Source organism: Mugil cephalus, chromosome 2, assembly GCF_022458985.1.
Source record: "Mugil cephalus isolate CIBA_MC_2020 chromosome 2, CIBA_Mcephalus_1.1, whole genome shotgun sequence".
Taxonomy (NCBI): domain Eukaryota; kingdom Metazoa; phylum Chordata; class Actinopteri; order Mugiliformes; family Mugilidae; genus Mugil; species Mugil cephalus.
The window spans coordinates 23,448,677-23,465,592 of NC_061771.1; the positions used below are offsets into that span (position 1 = coordinate 23,448,677).

The window sequence follows — 16,916 nt, forward strand, 5'->3', positions numbered from 1 at the left end:
CACAGAAATATTTATGGGTGCACGCGTAAAAAGGTCAAGGCGACAAACAAAGCGTGCGGCATCATCCATAAAGTTCGATATACAGTCGGGGGAACACTGTCGTAAACTTGACACTCATTGCACGTCCTGACCTCTACCGGTTCATTTTGAATGTTGTTTCATGCTGAATGCGAGATACTGGCAGCGGAGTTGGACCCTGGGGTGGAGCTAACCCTGAAAGCTAGTCTGGAGGGAAGTGTTGCCATGGTAACTTCCTGAAACCTACTTCATGAAACTGAGTTTTCTGATTTACTCCGGTTAACCTGGCTTAAATAATGATTTTGTTTCATCGAGGACTCCGCTCGGATGTCACAGAGCCGCATTAATTATTGACAGTGACATTTTTAACGTAAAAAAAGGCATGCAAGTGTAGATGCGGTGGCTACTCAGACAAACACACACACACACACACACTACACTTGTGGTACATGCTTTCCAAATCACTACAGGCTCCTATTAACACCTACAAATACACCAATCCGGTCCTCTATTGTTCAGACCATGTGCTGTTCTGGTGTTTCAGGCACATGTATGAAGACCAGAAAACTAGGTCAGCTATATTTGAGGGAGGAAAGGAGCGGAGTGCCGCATCTCTCGTCTCTAAATGCAGCCATGAAGTGGTCCACCTGCCTCAGCTCTGCAGCCGCGCAGGCAGCTCTGCAATTCAACCTCCTCCTCCTCCTCCTCCTCCTCCTCCTCCGACGACTGTGCACGGCTTTTCTCTCAAGCAAAACTCGTCCTCTTTCACCGCAAAGCCCCATCTCAGCATCGGAGATATCAGGATCAGTTCGTAGCATAGAGGAGGATACTCATCACCTCAAAAATAGACCCCCGGCTTTCACTTATTGTACAGTAGACTGTAGTATTGTGCGTAGACTGACAACGGTGGTTACTGTAGCACCACCACTGTAGGAAATAACCCACATTTTGCGTCTATTTAACAACTAGCTGCTGGGTATAAAGTGATGTGTACCATGAATGTGTTATCCAACATCCTCTGGAGCGAGCAGCTTTTCCACTAAAGCTTACCTCTAATTTAAAGGGGATTTGTTAAAGGAAATGATCATAGCATAACATGTTACATAAGAATTTTAGTTGACTGTTTACTTGGGCAGCATGACACCGTTTAGTGCATGTGATAAGTGCGTCTGCACAGCACTAGAGTGCAAAATAAAGTACAGCGATAGGTGCTGTTGAAAGCAAATCAAAGGCATATGGAGTAGACTTCTTGCAATTATCATTGGACTGCGTCCGTGTTATTGCTGCTGTATTCTGTATCCTTTCCATACAGAGATTTTAACATATTACATGAACAGAAGCTCACAATTTAGTATCCCTCGCTGCCATGCACGGGATGAAACGCGAATGCTTGTATTGTCACGTTCATTGGTTCATTTTTGTCATATTCACTTTGCTAAGTTTCCTGTTTGACCGTGACGCTGCATGTAAATATAATCGGAAGTCATCCTGTTACAATGATGGTAAAAAAAACATAGAGGTATCTTCATTCCGCGCGGCCAGTCAGTGCAGGGAAAGTGGTGCCGTGCTAAAGGGATCAGGTGAGGGAAAAGGTATACCATAAAAGCACCACGAATGCATTATTAACAACGGATGGTGTAAGGTGAACGCTGCACGGGATCATGAAGGCAGGGTGCTCGAGCTTGAGAGGAGAGTTTCTCATTCCTCACTAGAAACCGAGGCTTCCACCAGCGCACTCAGGTGATCAGAGATCAATTGCTCCAGCTGGACTGATAACTGGGGGACACTGTGGACAGAGAGAACGTTCTCATATCCCGTTCCTTTCTGCTTTAGCTGAAAGTCAACACTGACTGGGGGGTGCGTGACCACACAAATAGGATACAAACACGCATATAAATCCAGACCCTCTGAGAGATTAGCACGTGCATTAGAGAGCACACGGATATGCAGGTAACCCTCTATCTCCAATGTCTCAGGGGTGAGGAATTCCCTGATTGGGCATGGTAGCTGACCGCAGATGTGAGTGTGTCATCTTCGACTATGGCCTGCTGTCGCATTACCAAGGAGTGTGTATTTCTGTCACGCTGGAGGATGAATTGGAGAGAGGGGTGGGTTACCAAATCTCACCCCTTTTTCGCTCATCCTATCCCATTTTTAGCCCGGTTCAGCTCCTTAACACGGGGGCGCCTATGCCCTGCTGTGGCACCTCTAAGGTCGACACGCAACGTCAGCGGCTGCACAGGATGGAGGCAGATGACGACACGCTCGATACGACATCTTCTTTCGTAAGCACAAAACGTAAGCAGGGCTTCAACTGTGGGATTAATGGGATGCCATTGTGCATACGGGCCTGCATGATATGCATGGCAGCGTGTGCAGCCCCCCCTGCATCAAAAGGTTTCTTGGTTACACCAACAGCAGCGCGCACACCAACAGAAACACACACAGGCAGTGAGAACCCAAACCCTGCCCCCCCCCCCCCCCCCAAAGCCAGTCGCATTACATACCAGGCTGACATTTAATACAAGGATGATGACATATAATAAAAACAACCCTTACTTCCCCAGCTCCTCGAACAGCTGGTATTCGTCGGTAAACCTCGTGCAGATCGTTAACGCCATCCTGAAGGATGTGCCAAGAGGTGTGCAGAGACGAGGGTAAGGTGCACTCACAAAGCGTATCCACCGCACACAGTCGTCAACACCGCCCGGTTTTGTCCTGGACCTGCAAACCAAACGGGGGGAATCATGCACAGCAAAAGCGCATCGGCGGGAGCTCTGGTGGAATGATTTCTGCGGCAAAAACGCTGCCTGCGCGAGTGCCTCGGTCTGGACGAGAGGATTTCCGGCGTTGCGCTTTGCGGTTTCTTTATTTTCTTCACACCCAGCGGCTTGTCACAGCTCCTGGACGCAGCATTTTGTGTGCATTTCGGTTTTCCCGGTGCGTGTCCTTCCAGCACTGAGAGTTGTCTTTCTGCACACATCAGACGCCGCACTACCGCACCTACCCCCAACTGTGCGCTCAGTCCCGCCCCTTTGCCTGCATCCACACACAGGCCAATAACAAAGAACAGACTAATATATCATAAATATATAGAGATATTTTGGCTATCAACTATAATGCAATGGATTGCTACACGAGCATCAATGAATGCACGTTAAACGTCACAACTATTAAGACTATGGATTGGAATTGTAGACTAATTTATCTCGAACGCACATTGGCTTCAAAATAAGCCTGTTGTCAAATCAAGGTACAACACATATGTGCAGAATATTTGCACACTGTGGCAAAGTGATATTATTAACTGACCATCAGATTTACAATAAGGTTTATGCATGAGGAAAATACACATAATCTGTATTTTAAATAGACATAGTCTGTATTTTACTTAAATCTTCTGTGTGTTTTCATAAGCCTACTATTAAAGCCTGAGTTTCCTGTGATCGGCCCATCCATATACATTAAAGACCAATCAGCAGTAAATCTGTCTCTTGAGACATTAAAGTGTCCATCTTAAAGATTTAATTTGCATAAATGTGTGTTAAGTTCCCGTTTACTGCAAAATGAGGCATCAAAATATCGCCTGCTATGACGCACTGATGGATTTGTACAAAAGTCTTTGCATTAGCAGTACTCACAGCTGATGTCTGTGGTGACATTCCTACAACAGCAGCAGCAACTGGAGATGCCTCTCCAGCTGAGAACCTCTGAGAACCGACGTTTAAAAATACACCTGCAATTATCACTTTCGCCATAGGTGTCGCCAGAAAACTGAAAGGAAGTCTTTAAGATTGTCCATATAAACTGACTGGGTTCGTGTCACGTATTTTGGAGGAATATCAAGCCACTGTCAGTCAGAGTTCACAACACATATTTGTCTTTGCTGCTGCATAAATCTTATTTTAAAACTGATGGACAGTTAATAATATCACTTTGCCATAATGTGCAAATATTCTGCACATCTGTGTTATCCCTTGAATTGAGAACAGGCTAATTTTGAAGCCAATGTGCATTGCAGTTAAATTAGTCTACAGCAGTTTAGTCATTTTCTTTTCTTAATAGTTGGGACGTTTAAATGTGCATTAATTAATGCACGTGTAGCAATCCATTGCATTATTGTCTGCCCAGCCAATTAAATCATTGGTGTGGGCTTTATGCAGTGATGGACAGGGGATTAACAGTACATGTCATCTGAGAACTGCTCAGTAGAAATTGGTTACAACAAAATTACTTTGATTGGTGGTTGGCCTATCCAATTGCCAACTGGAAATTTAGATTTTATTTGTCTTTGTGTCCGTTGAAAAACTGAATGCTGCTAAATGGAGTGTTACCCGACTCATGACTCATGACTTTGACAAGAATTGAATCTGGCTATGCTAGATGAACTGATGCCAACTGAGTGAATGTGGCTTACAAAGCAAACAGACACAGTGTATACACCCCATGGATTTAGTTAAATCAACTTTTTTTTCTTGTTGATTCTTGACACATTGCATTGTAGTAATGATTAAGTTATAGTAGCTTTGTGTATTGACTGAAGTTGATATATATTTTCAAAACAAATCCAATGTAAACCAGTATGACAGAAACATAATACATTAGTACTTAGCATGCTAAGTTTATGGGTTTTGTTTGTTTATTATTTTCAAGTCAATCTTACTTAAACAGGTTGTTCTTGTAGTTCAAAATTCATATGCGTTTTATGTCACCGTTGACCACAGCAATTGGGACTCACTCCAAACACTTCATGTGAAAATGTGAAAAAAGGAATTATATTTCATTATGTTTGTTTTTATTTAGTTTTGTGTTGTTTTGTTTTTTGTTTGTTTGTTTTACAATCTCGACAAGTAATTATCCATAAAGCCATGATCTGCATTATGAGTGAATAAGGTGATAAGCTTTTCCGTACAAAACTGTCAATTTAGAAATTACATGTAACTTGTTCATTTGAAAGTTTGACTGCCGGGCTCGTATTTCACAGAATTCCCATTCTCAGAGAACGTGAGGCTAAAGGTTTCAGATTTCAAATTCATCGAGTACAGGCATGTGTAGAACCAAGGTTAGAGAAACATTATTCCTTAAGAAAACAACCTTCTAGTATCAAACTCTGCTCGGTGAGGCTCAAAATTAGGCAATAATTAACTCAAGATTATGGCAGCACAAGAAATTCAACTCTGGAATGCACCCATTTAAAATAATATAAGTCAGTTACAGTAAGCGCGACGAGGAAGTGATACTTTACAACACAATTATTATTATTATTATTATTATTATTATTATTATTATTATTATTTTGCTTTTTCCTAACTGCATGTGTGCGTTTGTAATTGGTTATGTGTATACGATTTGTTGAGTGTAAATATGTGTTTTTAGACTTAACAATGTGATATGCTTTGTCCTACAGAGCGGTCAATTCAGAATTCAGAATTACTTACATGGAAAAATGTCATTCTTTGAAGATGTATTATGATCATTTCAAAAGTTTGATAACTGGAACGTCACAGGATGGCTACTGGAGGTTTCAGATTGCCGCATGACAAAGTAGTGTTGCAGAATCATATGGGTATGTGCATGAATGAAACTGAGGTCCGAGAAACATTTTCCCTTAAAAGGACAAAAGTGAAAGTAGCCTTCAAGTATCATATCCTCCTCAAACATTCAAACTTGGCAACAATAGGAACAAAGCACCACTGAAGTGTGGGAAATACCCTAAAATTAACAAAGACTCTGTATTTAGATACAGTCAGGAAGGAGCCGCAGGGAACCGATTCCGTCATAGGATAAATATAAAAGAAACATAAACACAACACGTGGTTAAAGATTAAACCAGTGATTGTGAGCCATTACACCCTTAGTAAACAGTAAAGATGTAATAAATTGAGTGTTTTGTCACATTTCACATGTCAAATTAGCTGTTTCTGTCCAAACATCATAGATGGTTTTGATTAAATCACATTTAAAGGCCTCAAGAGTTCAAATTATTTAATGAAACCGTTCAACAACAAATCTCTTGTTATATATTCCATTAACAATTTGGACCCACTGGACTAAAATATTACTAATTCCCCCTTGTTTTGCTGGTAGCTCAGTAAGAAGTGGCATGAACATTTATGCCCAAAGTGTCCAATGAGGTCCATCCATATTTTACACAGTCTCATATGTTATCATGAAATATTTTTGGAAAAATCTTTTTTGTGTGTTTCAAAAGGTGTGGCCGCATTAGACAGACACAGACAAACACACAAAAATACAAATCATATTTATTTTATTTACAAGGAAAACTAACAAAAAATTCTTGACAGTTTCAATGTGTCGCTTCTCAACACTGTCAATATCAAAGTCAACAAATAACAGAGAATGTGTTCAAAACTGAATGAAAATAATTAATAAGCCATCACATAATCAAATTAACATTTAGTACTCTTGCCATTAACAGGCAGTAGAGCTCTAATCCTGGCATGTTCCCCACAAGCCTTTCCCACTGTTGAGGGGAAACTGTCCCATTCTTTTTGGATTACTACTTTTAATTCTTCTAAAGTCTATCAGTATTTGAACCAGACCTTTGGATGATGTACCACAGATGTTCAGTAGGGCTCGTGTCCAGGGATTGAGCTGACCACTCTTAAGCCCTGGATACTGTGCTCCTGCAGCCAAGTTCTACTGGCCCCGGATGTGTAGCAAGGGGCACTATCTTGCCCAAACATCCGGCGTGGACCTCGATGGAACATGTGGGTTTGGAGAATGGCACAATATTTGGCAGAGTTCAATGTGCCGCCACAGTCAGTGAGATGACCAACACCAGCAGCGCTCATGCATCCTCAAACAATGATGCTGCCTCCACCATGTTTGCCAGTAGGTACTGTACATGCTGGGGGTAATACTTCACCTGGCCTTCTGTGTACCCTCACATTAGCAGGAGGAAGCTGCTGTGGGCGCTCCTGTGACATCATTCAGCATTACACCGCAGTGAGGTCATGTTGGGTTTTTGTCTCCTCACTTCCTGTTTTATTTTGAAAAGTATATCTCCTCTCGTTTCAGGACACGTTCAGGCCCTTCCTCATGTGCCAACGGTTTGATTGTCTTCCCTGATTCCTGATTAGTTTCCACCTTTTCCCCTTAACCTCCATGTGTTCAAATAGTCTGCGCCTTGCTTCTCTTGTGCCAGAGTGTTTGTCTCCGTCTTTGTGTGTTCACTGTAGCCTTACCGCAGCCTTGATCAAGATCGCTACTTGGACTGTGCCCTGTTATTTTCTAAGAGAGTTCTTTTCTTTGAAAGTTTTCTCTTATATTTTGCCTTTGTTGTCGACTTCTGTCCCTTGAGTATTTTTCCTCCTCTTGAGGAGTGATTTTTTAGGCTGTTTTTCAGAGCCGGCTTTATTTTCCTTGCCTTGAGCCTTATTATTAAAGACTGTTTTCTAGAACCCTTACCCTGCTTCTCCTGTGCCCTTGCCTGGCCGTGACAGGATCAAGATGCAGACATTTCTTGGTGAAGAAACCCTTGGACGCCCACTTGCACTTCCTGGTGGTTTGGTGGCAGCTGTGCCCTTCCTGGGTGATAATCTGTATCTTCAGTCGTGTTTCCTGCGTTAGGTTCCTTGTTTTAGCCATTTTTGTCCCTGAAGAACTTTCAAATGTGCTGGCTTTATATAGACACGAAGCACGGCAACCGAAAAATGTCTTTTAGTGAAAAGCACAGCCTTCATCAGTGGATCACTGGTGCCAAAATGACCCAATACTCAAAATTTCTCATGCATTTTTATGGTACCAATCAATTTTAAAGTTTGTTTAAAGTTGGACTTGTTTGGTATTTTGTCTGTGACTGTACTAAAAGAAATTGCACTTGGAGTGCTGAGAGTGATATTTCACAAACACAAACGTTTCCCACCACTGTATATAGTTGTATCTATCATACCTGCATAATGAGTATCTTCTCAGTTCTTGCTTGTCATTTACCATTGACTACATCAATCTTTAGATGTATCGGTTATTGGAGGAATTCCATAAGAGCAGCATTGAAAAGCACACAGAACACAAAGAGCTAAATAACAATGTAGAAAAGACAAAAAAGTAATTTGATATAAAATATTTTATTAATTTATTCAAAATAGGTAATTGAACTTCAGTACATATAAATACATAAATAAATATGGTTAACAAAAGATGCTGTTGAACAACTACAGAAGCAGCCAATAAACAGTCAGTTACTGGCTATAACACACATGAAATACATAGCAAACAACATAACATGTTTGATACAAACAATCAGATCAGTGGTTCTTCGATATTAAAGTGAAATGAGTGCAAGGGCTTTAGATCCCTGATTAAAAATACTTTCAGGCACTTCTCATTCACTCGTGTAGCAAACATGTGTCCCGCAACTCTTCAGCGTCTTTTGTTCCTGAGAAAAGAAACAGAGAGAGGAGCCGTTATTATCATGTTCTATCCTACGGTTCTCCATCCAACATTAGATCACATCACGGGAATCGTTAAGACTTACATGGAAAGGATCTTCTCAATCACCCTCTTCACCCAGGGGGCATTGGGGTCAAGGCAGACCTCTTCGCCTGTCTTCTTCAGGGTGGCACTGCAGCACAAAGCAATAGGCAGAGGGCGTAAATTTGGGCGAAATGACAAAATCTCGCAACGACACTGTCAAAGGCGTGACGGGATTTGTCGGGCTCTTACATGATTTCGGTTTCGTCGCAGTGGGAGCTGGCCGGAATCATCTCCACCTTGGCGATGTGGCGGCCGATGGGTTTGCTCTCGGTCATGATGCAGCGACAGTGGAGCTCCACTCCCAGACTTGGCACCGCTGTTAGGAGGCAGGACGGGAGACAGGGTCAGACAGAGGCAAATCTGGATGCGCACAACAAACTGAGCAGCTCTCAACTGTTACATGCAGCTGTTAAATCACACAAAAAGCTTACCTTCACTGATGGCCAGGAAAGCCAAGAGCATCACGATGGATGTGACAATGATTCTGCTGCTGTTTGCCATTTTAGTTTAGTTTTTTTTTTTTTTTGCAAATTCAGAAGTAGTTAAAGATGAGAATGCCCTTCAGAAAGTAGCGAGCTGAAGCCTGGAAACAATAGTTAATAAGTTATGTTGTTTTCTTTCCTTCAGTTCCTTTTCTCTTCTGCCTTTCTTGTTTCAGCGACTCTCTGGCTGTGTTTGAATCTAGCGCTGTAGAGGAATGCTCTTATATAGTCCTCTCTGGTGAGTCACTGCTCTAGCCTTGAGGAGGTTTCACAATCTGGGACTGTCAGCGACGGGAATTTACCCGTTTTTTTTTTTCACTCACTTGTGTTTTTTTACCACCTGTGAGGGTGCATGGATCACCGTTTGTCACAATTGACATATAGGAAAATCACAGTGACTGCAATAATCTGCCTGATGCGAAAAGAATGCTTTAAAAAAATGTTTTGCATTACTTCCCCCATGTGCTCCAGTGCTTTTGTGCGTGTGTCACACCATTGCTCAGGGACCGAAGAACTGATTCATGCCGTGAAATAAAATGAAAAGTTAGATGTATGAAGCGATCATCTGATTAATGTGACCCCCAGGTTTTCTTATTTGACACCGACATGTAAGTTCATGAACTTGGTGTTGGCATGTCTATGTGTTTAGATAGCGCAGAAGCACTGCCCTGGAGGCACTGCCGTGTTTGTAAATGTCAAGTCAGTTAATTCATGTCTTCCGAAAATGCTTTCTTTCAGCCTGGAGAAATAAAGTATATGTGGAGGTTAGACTATAAGCGTATCCGTGCAAGGTAACTATGACATTCAGCCAAAAAATTCTAGGTACTTTAAGTGATATGCCAGATTCAGTCATGGGACTGCAGCCTGATGCAACTTCAACAGGCTCAAACACATTCGCCGACAGTTAACACGTCACTGGAGCCATTCACACGAGCCAGAAGGCAGAACCGATAAACATCTTGTTGCCTCTCATCAGTGACACACGCTGATTGAACCATTTTGGAGAAGGGGACAAAATTCTGTCTGGTGAATTGAAATGCAACTCCTGCAAACTTAACAAACTGTATAAGTTCATTTCTGCTTTAGCTGTGGTCGTGACCTCGCTGAACCGAAAGTGTAAAAAAATAAATAAATCTGTCGACGGATCGTAGCCTACGCTGACCTCAAACACGCCATGTATGGTCAGCTCTGTTCGGACCGCAGCATGTGACCCTTATGGGAAAGTTTAAGATTTATTATTTTCATACCCACAGAGTATGATGAAATAAGTGAAAATGACATGACAGACAGATGACATGTGACAGTCAAATATTGGTTTTCCCCCGAAATGTGACACAGGTGGCGGGGGCACGTTTTTAATTTTAGATCAGTTTGAAATTAAAAGCATTTCAGTTGTGTACGTTCATTTCTTTTTATGGCTTCATATACAGTAAACACTGGTACATTTTCCTAATGTAATTATTTCCAACTATACAGCATATTTCATTTTTTTTCTCTTTTTTTTTTAATCTCTTTTTACACACACGCACACGCGCACACACAAAATAGAGGAAACAGACGTTTTGTCTCAGGCAACAGAATAGGAAGTGTGACCAAATAATTTCTTTGACAGCATGATTCGTTGTCTTTTGGGATATTCCCAAACTTCCTCTTGATCGCGTCTAAAACCAAAAAAAAAAAAAAAAAAAAAAACATTAAACTTTAAATGTATGCGGGCCATTGTCATGATGTTGTTTCTTCGTTTTATGTAACAGCATTTTATGAGCTCCAGTAAGGGCGCGACAATGCCATGTTTATCTTTATTAGATCGATTGTCATAACTTTTATCGCATATATGAAAGACGTATGAGGTAAAAGTCATTCCGGTGCCAACAGGTCAAACTCATTCATTGCTGTGTTGTGAAACTCTGCCAGACGGATTGCCACACACACACACTTGTGTAGAGGGCTTGAAAGTTCCCAGAGGATCGCAATTAAGAACGCTGGTGATCGCCTCATTTGTCACCTCACGTCCAGCTGGCTCATATTTTGAGGATGTTTAGAGAGTGATGTGTTGGGGGGGGGGAGGGGGATTGTTTTGAAATATGCGAGACCGCAGACGTTCGGGAGGCTCACTTCGTCACTTTGGCTTCTAAGCAAATGCAGCCTAAAAAAACTGACATCCCCCACGATCCTCGAATTACAAATAAAAACACAGCTCCGGCCAACTATCAACCAGCAAAAGACCATGTAAGCACGTAAAAAATGGAATGCAAACAAAAACAAAAGCATGCCGTGTATGCAGGAGCACCATGTGTTCGAGTGTAGGACACTAGAAAGTCTGTTCGGGCTTGTAGGGAATTCTCCAACTCAGTTTCGCTGATTTTGCATAATTGCTCCAAAGATAAAGAAAAGGAAAACATAGGAAGCACCGATACTAGTGTAAATGCTAAGGACTGTGATCACGACCGTGAAGAAAGGAGCTGGGAAAACCAGGAATGAATCATGCGCTGTTTCCTCTCAAGTTTCCTCATTGCTTGCTTTATCCTCTGTATAAGCAGATAAGTATGCATGACTGTGCCATTTATGCTATGCGCAAACAATTACTTTCAGATTATCTGGAGCTGAACAGGTTTTCATGTAAATGATTTATGCACAAGGAAATGAGAACCTGCTAAAAGAAGACCGAAAGGCACAGAGCCTTCGGGGGATTTGAGGAAAATGTCACAGAGTTTTTCAGGGTTGAAGATCAACTGCTTTTCCCCCCGACTCTCACAAAACTTTGAGCAGCGTTATCTATACGAGAGCGAGGGGCCACGTAATTTACATTTCACATGTGCATACCAGCATTCCTATGACATTAAACGGCACAGCAAATCAAATTTGCAGATGAGAACTGTAGACGATGTGCAAAGCATTCATATTTATTTTAGTGCAGCTTTAGTTTTGTGCAGGTCTAGGTGGGTGGTACATGTCTGAGCAACAGCCCCGCGGATGCCTTGTCCAAATCTTTCCCGGCAGAACATTAAATTCCCACAAGATGGTCAATGTTATTCACTTCTCCTTTCAGTGGTTTTAATGTTGATCAGTGTATATACATCACTTGGACTTGGATATTGACATTTCAAGATGTCTTGGGGTTTAGTATAGCGTAGCCTTAATTTCACAACTGGGATAGTTTGGCACATTTCTCAGATTCTTCCAATCAAATGGCTGTTTTTTCTTTTTAGAAAAAAAAAAACTCAGTTCCTTGGAAACTGTGAAGGCGGGAGTACAACACAGAACAGAAAGGAGCGTTGTAGAGGAGACTTGCATCACAGTTCGGAGCTGCAGAGGCACGAGCAGTCTGCATATTTTGATCTTCTCTGAGGTGCCGGGATTAGAGACTGAAATCAGATATGTCTGTTGTCACTGTCATGGCACTGCTGGTCGTCCTCATTGCCCATGAAGGTGAGTAAAATCTGCAGATCACTCGGAAGCTGTGTCTACTTTTTGGTCTGCATTTTGCAAAACGACGTGTTTCTTCTTTCACTTCCAACAATGTCAGGTATGAGTGCTGGAGATGAGAGGACGGCTTTGCGTTGTCAGTGCATAGCCATGGAAAAAAGGCCCATTGGTCGTCTTATTGCAACTGTGGAAGTGAGACTTCCGACCTCCGACTGCAGGGATAAGGAGTATATGTGAGTTCAAGGGTTGCTCTGTAAACACTTGAAGCATGTCTGAGGTGATTGCCAAGGGTTGAATGATTTTCAACGTGTCTGAGTAGACATGTCTGATGTCTCTGATCTGTCTGTGGTCCTACAGTGCCATTCTTAAAAGGAGTGGGAAAAGGGTTTGTCTGGATCCTACTGCACCCTGGGTCCGAAAGGTGCTTGAGCAACGGGTCAAGTAAGTGTTTCATTACTGTACTTTTGTAAATATTTGGGTGGCATGAGAATAAAGCCTCATTGCGACCGGACGCTCATGAACTCTGCGTGTTCGGGTCAAGCGGCTGATGGCACAAAGAACCTTCAGCACCGGGGGGATATTTGGCTGCACTAATGTCGTCTGTAAGGAAATTCTTGCTATTGGCAACTTGATTAGTCACAGATGATGAAGAAAAATACGGTGATGTTTGCAGAAGGAAATTACAACATTTAACACAAAAGGAAGTCGGTTTACTATTCTCTGACTAAAGGAATGAGCTGGACCGACCATAGTTGTGGTCTTTGCGGTCTTTCTTTTCAAATCCTTTCACGAATCTCAATAACAAATGCTCATTTTCTTCTCTGCAGGCGGACACAATGAAAAACAAAGCTTCGCAGATTTGGCTCAGAGGCGAGGGATGACTTTTGAGAGGAACACCGTCATCACAAGGGGCAGGCAAAACAAAAGGGTGGGATGCAAAGGGAGGGAGCACAAACTTTGTTTTAGCTGATGGGAAACATTTGTGTAGCGTCTGTACCCAGGTGTCAGCCAGGAGGGACGGCACGGCGACACAAGATGGTATACGGTCTGCTTGCTGTAAAAGAGCCACTTTGTATTAAAAAAAAAAAAAAATCATATATACTAGCATATTGTTTCCTTCTTTTTTCTTTCTTTATGTCCATGCCAATGTTTATGTGAAATATACGCACATGCTTTAGTTCAGATATTATGTATATGTAGCTGTGGATTTACTCAAAAGCCGCAAATCTGTTCATGTTCATCCTTTTTTTTTGTGCGTGCATTTCTGTTGTAGTGGAAAATGTGGGGCAACATATGGTCATGGTTTAAATCCATGGTTTTGTCACAAAGGTTGTGACATTGTGGTTTTGTAAAATACTGACGAGTAGATAAATCACCCTTGAAAAAAATGTGTCTTAACATTAACAATTTTTTTTATTATTATTTAAATGTCCTTAAATGGAAACAAGTCACTTTATGGGATTAGTAAGTAAAGCTTTTACAACATAGATTTAGATAATCAGACATAGATTTGAGGTCAAAATTAAAGGTGGTCTCAAATTAAATATGCTTTGATTATGAATAAAGATTCATTCTTCAAAAGGAGGGAACAAGATCAAGTTTAACCAGACATGACTAGATTTACTCAGATTTTCTCAAATTAAATAAATGACCGTATATATATATATATACATATATATATATATATATATATTTTATTTATTTTTTTTTTAATTCAGGCAACTATTTGCATGGATATTTCTGAGTAGATTGAAAGTAACATGAAAATGTTACAATAACTTACATTAAACAGTTTCACAACTTAAAATAACCGAAACTTGAGTTGACTTGAAATCACTTAAAAAGACCCATGCGAATTGTTTTTTTTTTTTTTTAAGTATATGTCCAAGAATCTAGTTAAGCTCTTTGTGTAAACCCACTGACACCAGCCATGATGGAAAGGGCAACTGTAGAATCACAGTATAATTCCTTTGACATCGCCTACAATATTCAACCTGACATTTTCAGCCTGGACTCCACATGATTCCTCCCCAGTAGACAGACAATGTGTCTGTATCTTGTATCTTGAAAGGTCAAATGGAGCAATTCAACAAAACCTGTTTTCAAAAGGGACATTTTAAACCACTATGTTTGTCTGGTATCTATAAAACACTACTCTGTCTCTTAATTTGGAGACATAAGCATTGCATCGCTCTTCGTTCCATCTCTCAAACGCTTTCACTCTGAGGGATATAAATTAGCTATGTGTGACATAGAATCACAAATAAAATATCAATGTCATGCAAAAAAAATTTTTTAAAAGAAGAAGCAGCGGTGTCGTTTGGGTTGTGTTATTTAGGATGCTGTACACCAGAGTCACATTAATCCGTCAGATGAAGAACATCGCCACCTTTTGGAGGAAAGGCACACATTCTGTTTTTACAGCTGTGAAGTGTTCTGCTGTCGTAGCATGCCATCATTAAATACACTGCCCATTACGAAGAGCAATGGGATTCTAAAGTTAAACAGTTTTTCAATGCATCATTTTAAAAAACAACACACCATTTGGATGGTGTGTAGAGGGCCAAGTAATTGAGGCAAAAGCCAAGAACAACACAATAATGCTGTTCCCAGTGTTGCCCCTCCCCCCCCCGCCCCCTCCCATTTTCTTGGCAGTAACTTTCATCTTCGATCCAGATCCACTCCTCGCAGCCCTCCAATTACCCCTTTCCACGGAACTTCAATTCCTGCTGTTTCTATGTTGAGTTGTTCCAGTCTTATCCTCTGCCTGCCAGCGTCTGCCTTTTCTGAAGCCTTCCATCTGCATCTTCCCCTTTGGTAAAAGTAACCCTTTTGACTCATTTATTTAGCAAACATTTAACAGCACACACAACAATTATCAATGCAAGTCAAAGTCATTATCCCACGGAGGTCTGGATTTGGAATCATCCTACAGTGCCTGGAGCAAGGGAGGACTGTCCAGTTAACTCCTGGACAGTCCTGGTGCAACATGGCGTTGGTGGATGGAACCGGATGTGCTCGATTGGATTCAGGTCTGGGGAACAGGCAGGCCAGTCCTTAGCGTCAGTACCTTCATCATGCAGGAACTGCTGTCACAGTCCAGCCACATGAAGCCTAGCATTGTCAAGCATCGAAGGAACCCAGGGCCCCTTGCACCAGCTTATGGTCTCACAGTAGGTCTGAGGATCTCATCCCGGTACCTAATGGCAGTCAGGGTAACTCTGGCTAACACATGGAGGTCTGTATGGCCCTCCAAAGAAATGCCTCCCAACACCATTCCTGATCCACTGCCAAACCGGTCATGTTGGAGGATGTTGCAGGCAGCAGAACGTTCTCCGTCTCCAGACTCTGTCACATGTACTCAGAAGAGGCGAACAGGGAGCCAGTGACGAATCTGCCAATCTTGGTATTCTCTGGCAAATTGCCAGTCACTCTGCATGGTGTTGAGCTGTAAGCACAGGCCCCACTTGTGGACGTCGGGCCCTCATACCACCCTCAATGGAGTCTGTTTCTGACAGTGTGAGCAGAAACATGCACACTAGTGGCCTGCTGGAGGTCATTTTGCAGGGCTCTGGCAGTGCTCCTCCTGTCACTGTTTACACAAAGCGATCCTGGTCTCCTGGTGTACTGGCCTGTCTCCTGGTATCTCCTCCATGCTCTGGACACTGTGCTGACGAACACAGCAAACCTTCTTGCCACATGTCCCATTGATGCGCCATCCTGGATGAGCTGCACTACCTGAGCAACTTCTTTGGGTGGTAGGCCTCATGCTACCTCCAGGAGTGAGATCACAGATCTCATCACTGATCACATCAGCCAGAAAGGAATGGTCTGGGGTCACCATCTGATCAGAACCACTCCTTTATAGGGGTTGTCTTGCTAATTGCATCTCATTTCCACCTGCTGTCTGTTTCATTTGCACAACAGCGGGTGACATTGATACACAATCAATGTTGCTTCCTAAATGGACAGGTTGATTTCACAAAAGTGTGATGGACTTGGAGTTACATTGTGTTGTTTAGGTGTTGCCTTTATTTATTTATTTATTTATTTATTTGAGCAGTGTACAAACATGAATGGAAGACAAAAGCAGGGGACTGGTACAGAAGAAAAAAGACAAAAAAAAACACAACAACAACACAAAAATAAGCCGGTGATAGTAATACATGTAGAATCAAGGAGAGAAAATAAACAATGAAATAAATAATAATAATAATAAAAAACAACTGAGAGGAAGCGTAGAAAACAAAATGAATGATAATAAGTTAGATCAAGTTCGATGAACAGCTCTGAGAAGAAGAGGGGTCCAGACTGCTTCAAAGTAATGCCTTTGGTATTGGAAACAGGCTGAGAATTTTTCCATGGAAATGTGTTCTGTGAGGATGTTAAACCAGTGTGATGTGCTCACTTTGTGTGATCCTCTTGACTAGTTCCAAGTAAACTGGGGTGAGGGAGAATTTTAAGTGAAATGAATTCTGTGGAAGACTGTTA

At 41.8% G+C, this 16,916-nt stretch overlaps 3 protein-coding genes across 8 annotated transcripts in view; 1 reads left to right on the forward strand and 2 right to left on the reverse strand.

The window, feature by feature from the left end:
• The window catches only part of camk2d2 (calcium/calmodulin-dependent protein kinase (CaM kinase) II delta 2), a 36,703-nt gene extending 33,654 nt beyond the window's left edge, over positions 1 to 3,049 (reverse strand). For 2 of the 6 annotated variants that reach the window (XM_047575284.1, XM_047575318.1), the window contains exon 1: positions 2,578 to 3,049. In XM_047575284.1, the coding sequence (XP_047431240.1) occupies positions 2,578 to 2,639 (62 nt within the window). In that variant the 5' untranslated portion in view covers positions 2,640 to 3,049. The remainder of the gene's footprint in view (positions 1 to 2,577) is intronic. The other 4 variants (XM_047575292.1, XM_047575327.1, XM_047575309.1 and 1 more) reach the window with 2 other exon arrangements.
• A 5,040-nt stretch (positions 3,050 to 8,089) lies between these two features.
• On the reverse strand, positions 8,090 to 9,189 carry LOC125004253 (permeability factor 2-like). The gene is made up of 4 exons (XM_047578735.1): positions 8,949 to 9,189; positions 8,707 to 8,833; positions 8,519 to 8,605; positions 8,090 to 8,419 (listed from the first exon to the last, which is right to left on the reverse strand). The coding sequence occupies exons 1-4, from the start codon at positions 9,016 to 9,018 to the stop codon at positions 8,404 to 8,406; spliced, it is 300 nt and encodes a 99-aa protein (XP_047434691.1). The 5' UTR covers positions 9,019 to 9,189; the 3' UTR covers positions 8,090 to 8,403.
• A 3,067-nt stretch (positions 9,190 to 12,256) lies between these two features.
• Positions 12,257 to 13,529, forward strand: LOC125004206 (C-X-C motif chemokine 2-like). Its single transcript, XM_047578644.1, has 4 exons — positions 12,257 to 12,428; positions 12,526 to 12,658; positions 12,783 to 12,866; positions 13,253 to 13,529. Exons 1-4 carry the CDS (start codon positions 12,377 to 12,379, stop codon positions 13,263 to 13,265), a joined length of 282 nt encoding a protein of 93 aa, XP_047434600.1. The 5' UTR covers positions 12,257 to 12,376; the 3' UTR covers positions 13,266 to 13,529.
• The last annotated feature ends 3,387 nt before the right edge of the window (positions 13,530 to 16,916 follow it).

What these genes read in the sequence shown, in the direction of transcription:
- LOC125004253 (XM_047578735.1), bottom strand. Translation starts at nt 9,018, where the DNA reads ATGGCAAACAGCAGCAGAATCATTGTCACATCCATCGTGATGCTCTTG. An exon ending in TTTCCTGGCCATCAGTGAAG is followed by an intron (nt 8,834 to 8,948) that starts GTAAGCTTTTTG and finishes GCCTCCTAACAG; the next exon opens with CGGTGCCAAGTCTGGGAGTG. An exon ending in TGCGACGAAACCGAAATCAT is followed by an intron (nt 8,606 to 8,706) that starts GTAAGAGCCCGA and finishes TTTGTGCTGCAG; the next exon opens with TGCCACCCTGAAGAAGACAG.
- LOC125004206 (XM_047578644.1), top strand. Translation starts at nt 12,377, where the DNA reads ATGTCTGTTGTCACTGTCATGGCACTGCTGGTCGTCCTCATTGCCCAT. An exon ending in CGTCCTCATTGCCCATGAAG is followed by an intron (nt 12,429 to 12,525) that starts GTGAGTAAAATC and finishes CAACAATGTCAG; the next exon opens with GTATGAGTGCTGGAGATGAG. An exon ending in TGCAGGGATAAGGAGTATAT is followed by an intron (nt 12,659 to 12,782) that starts GTGAGTTCAAGG and finishes GTGGTCCTACAG; the next exon opens with TGCCATTCTTAAAAGGAGTG.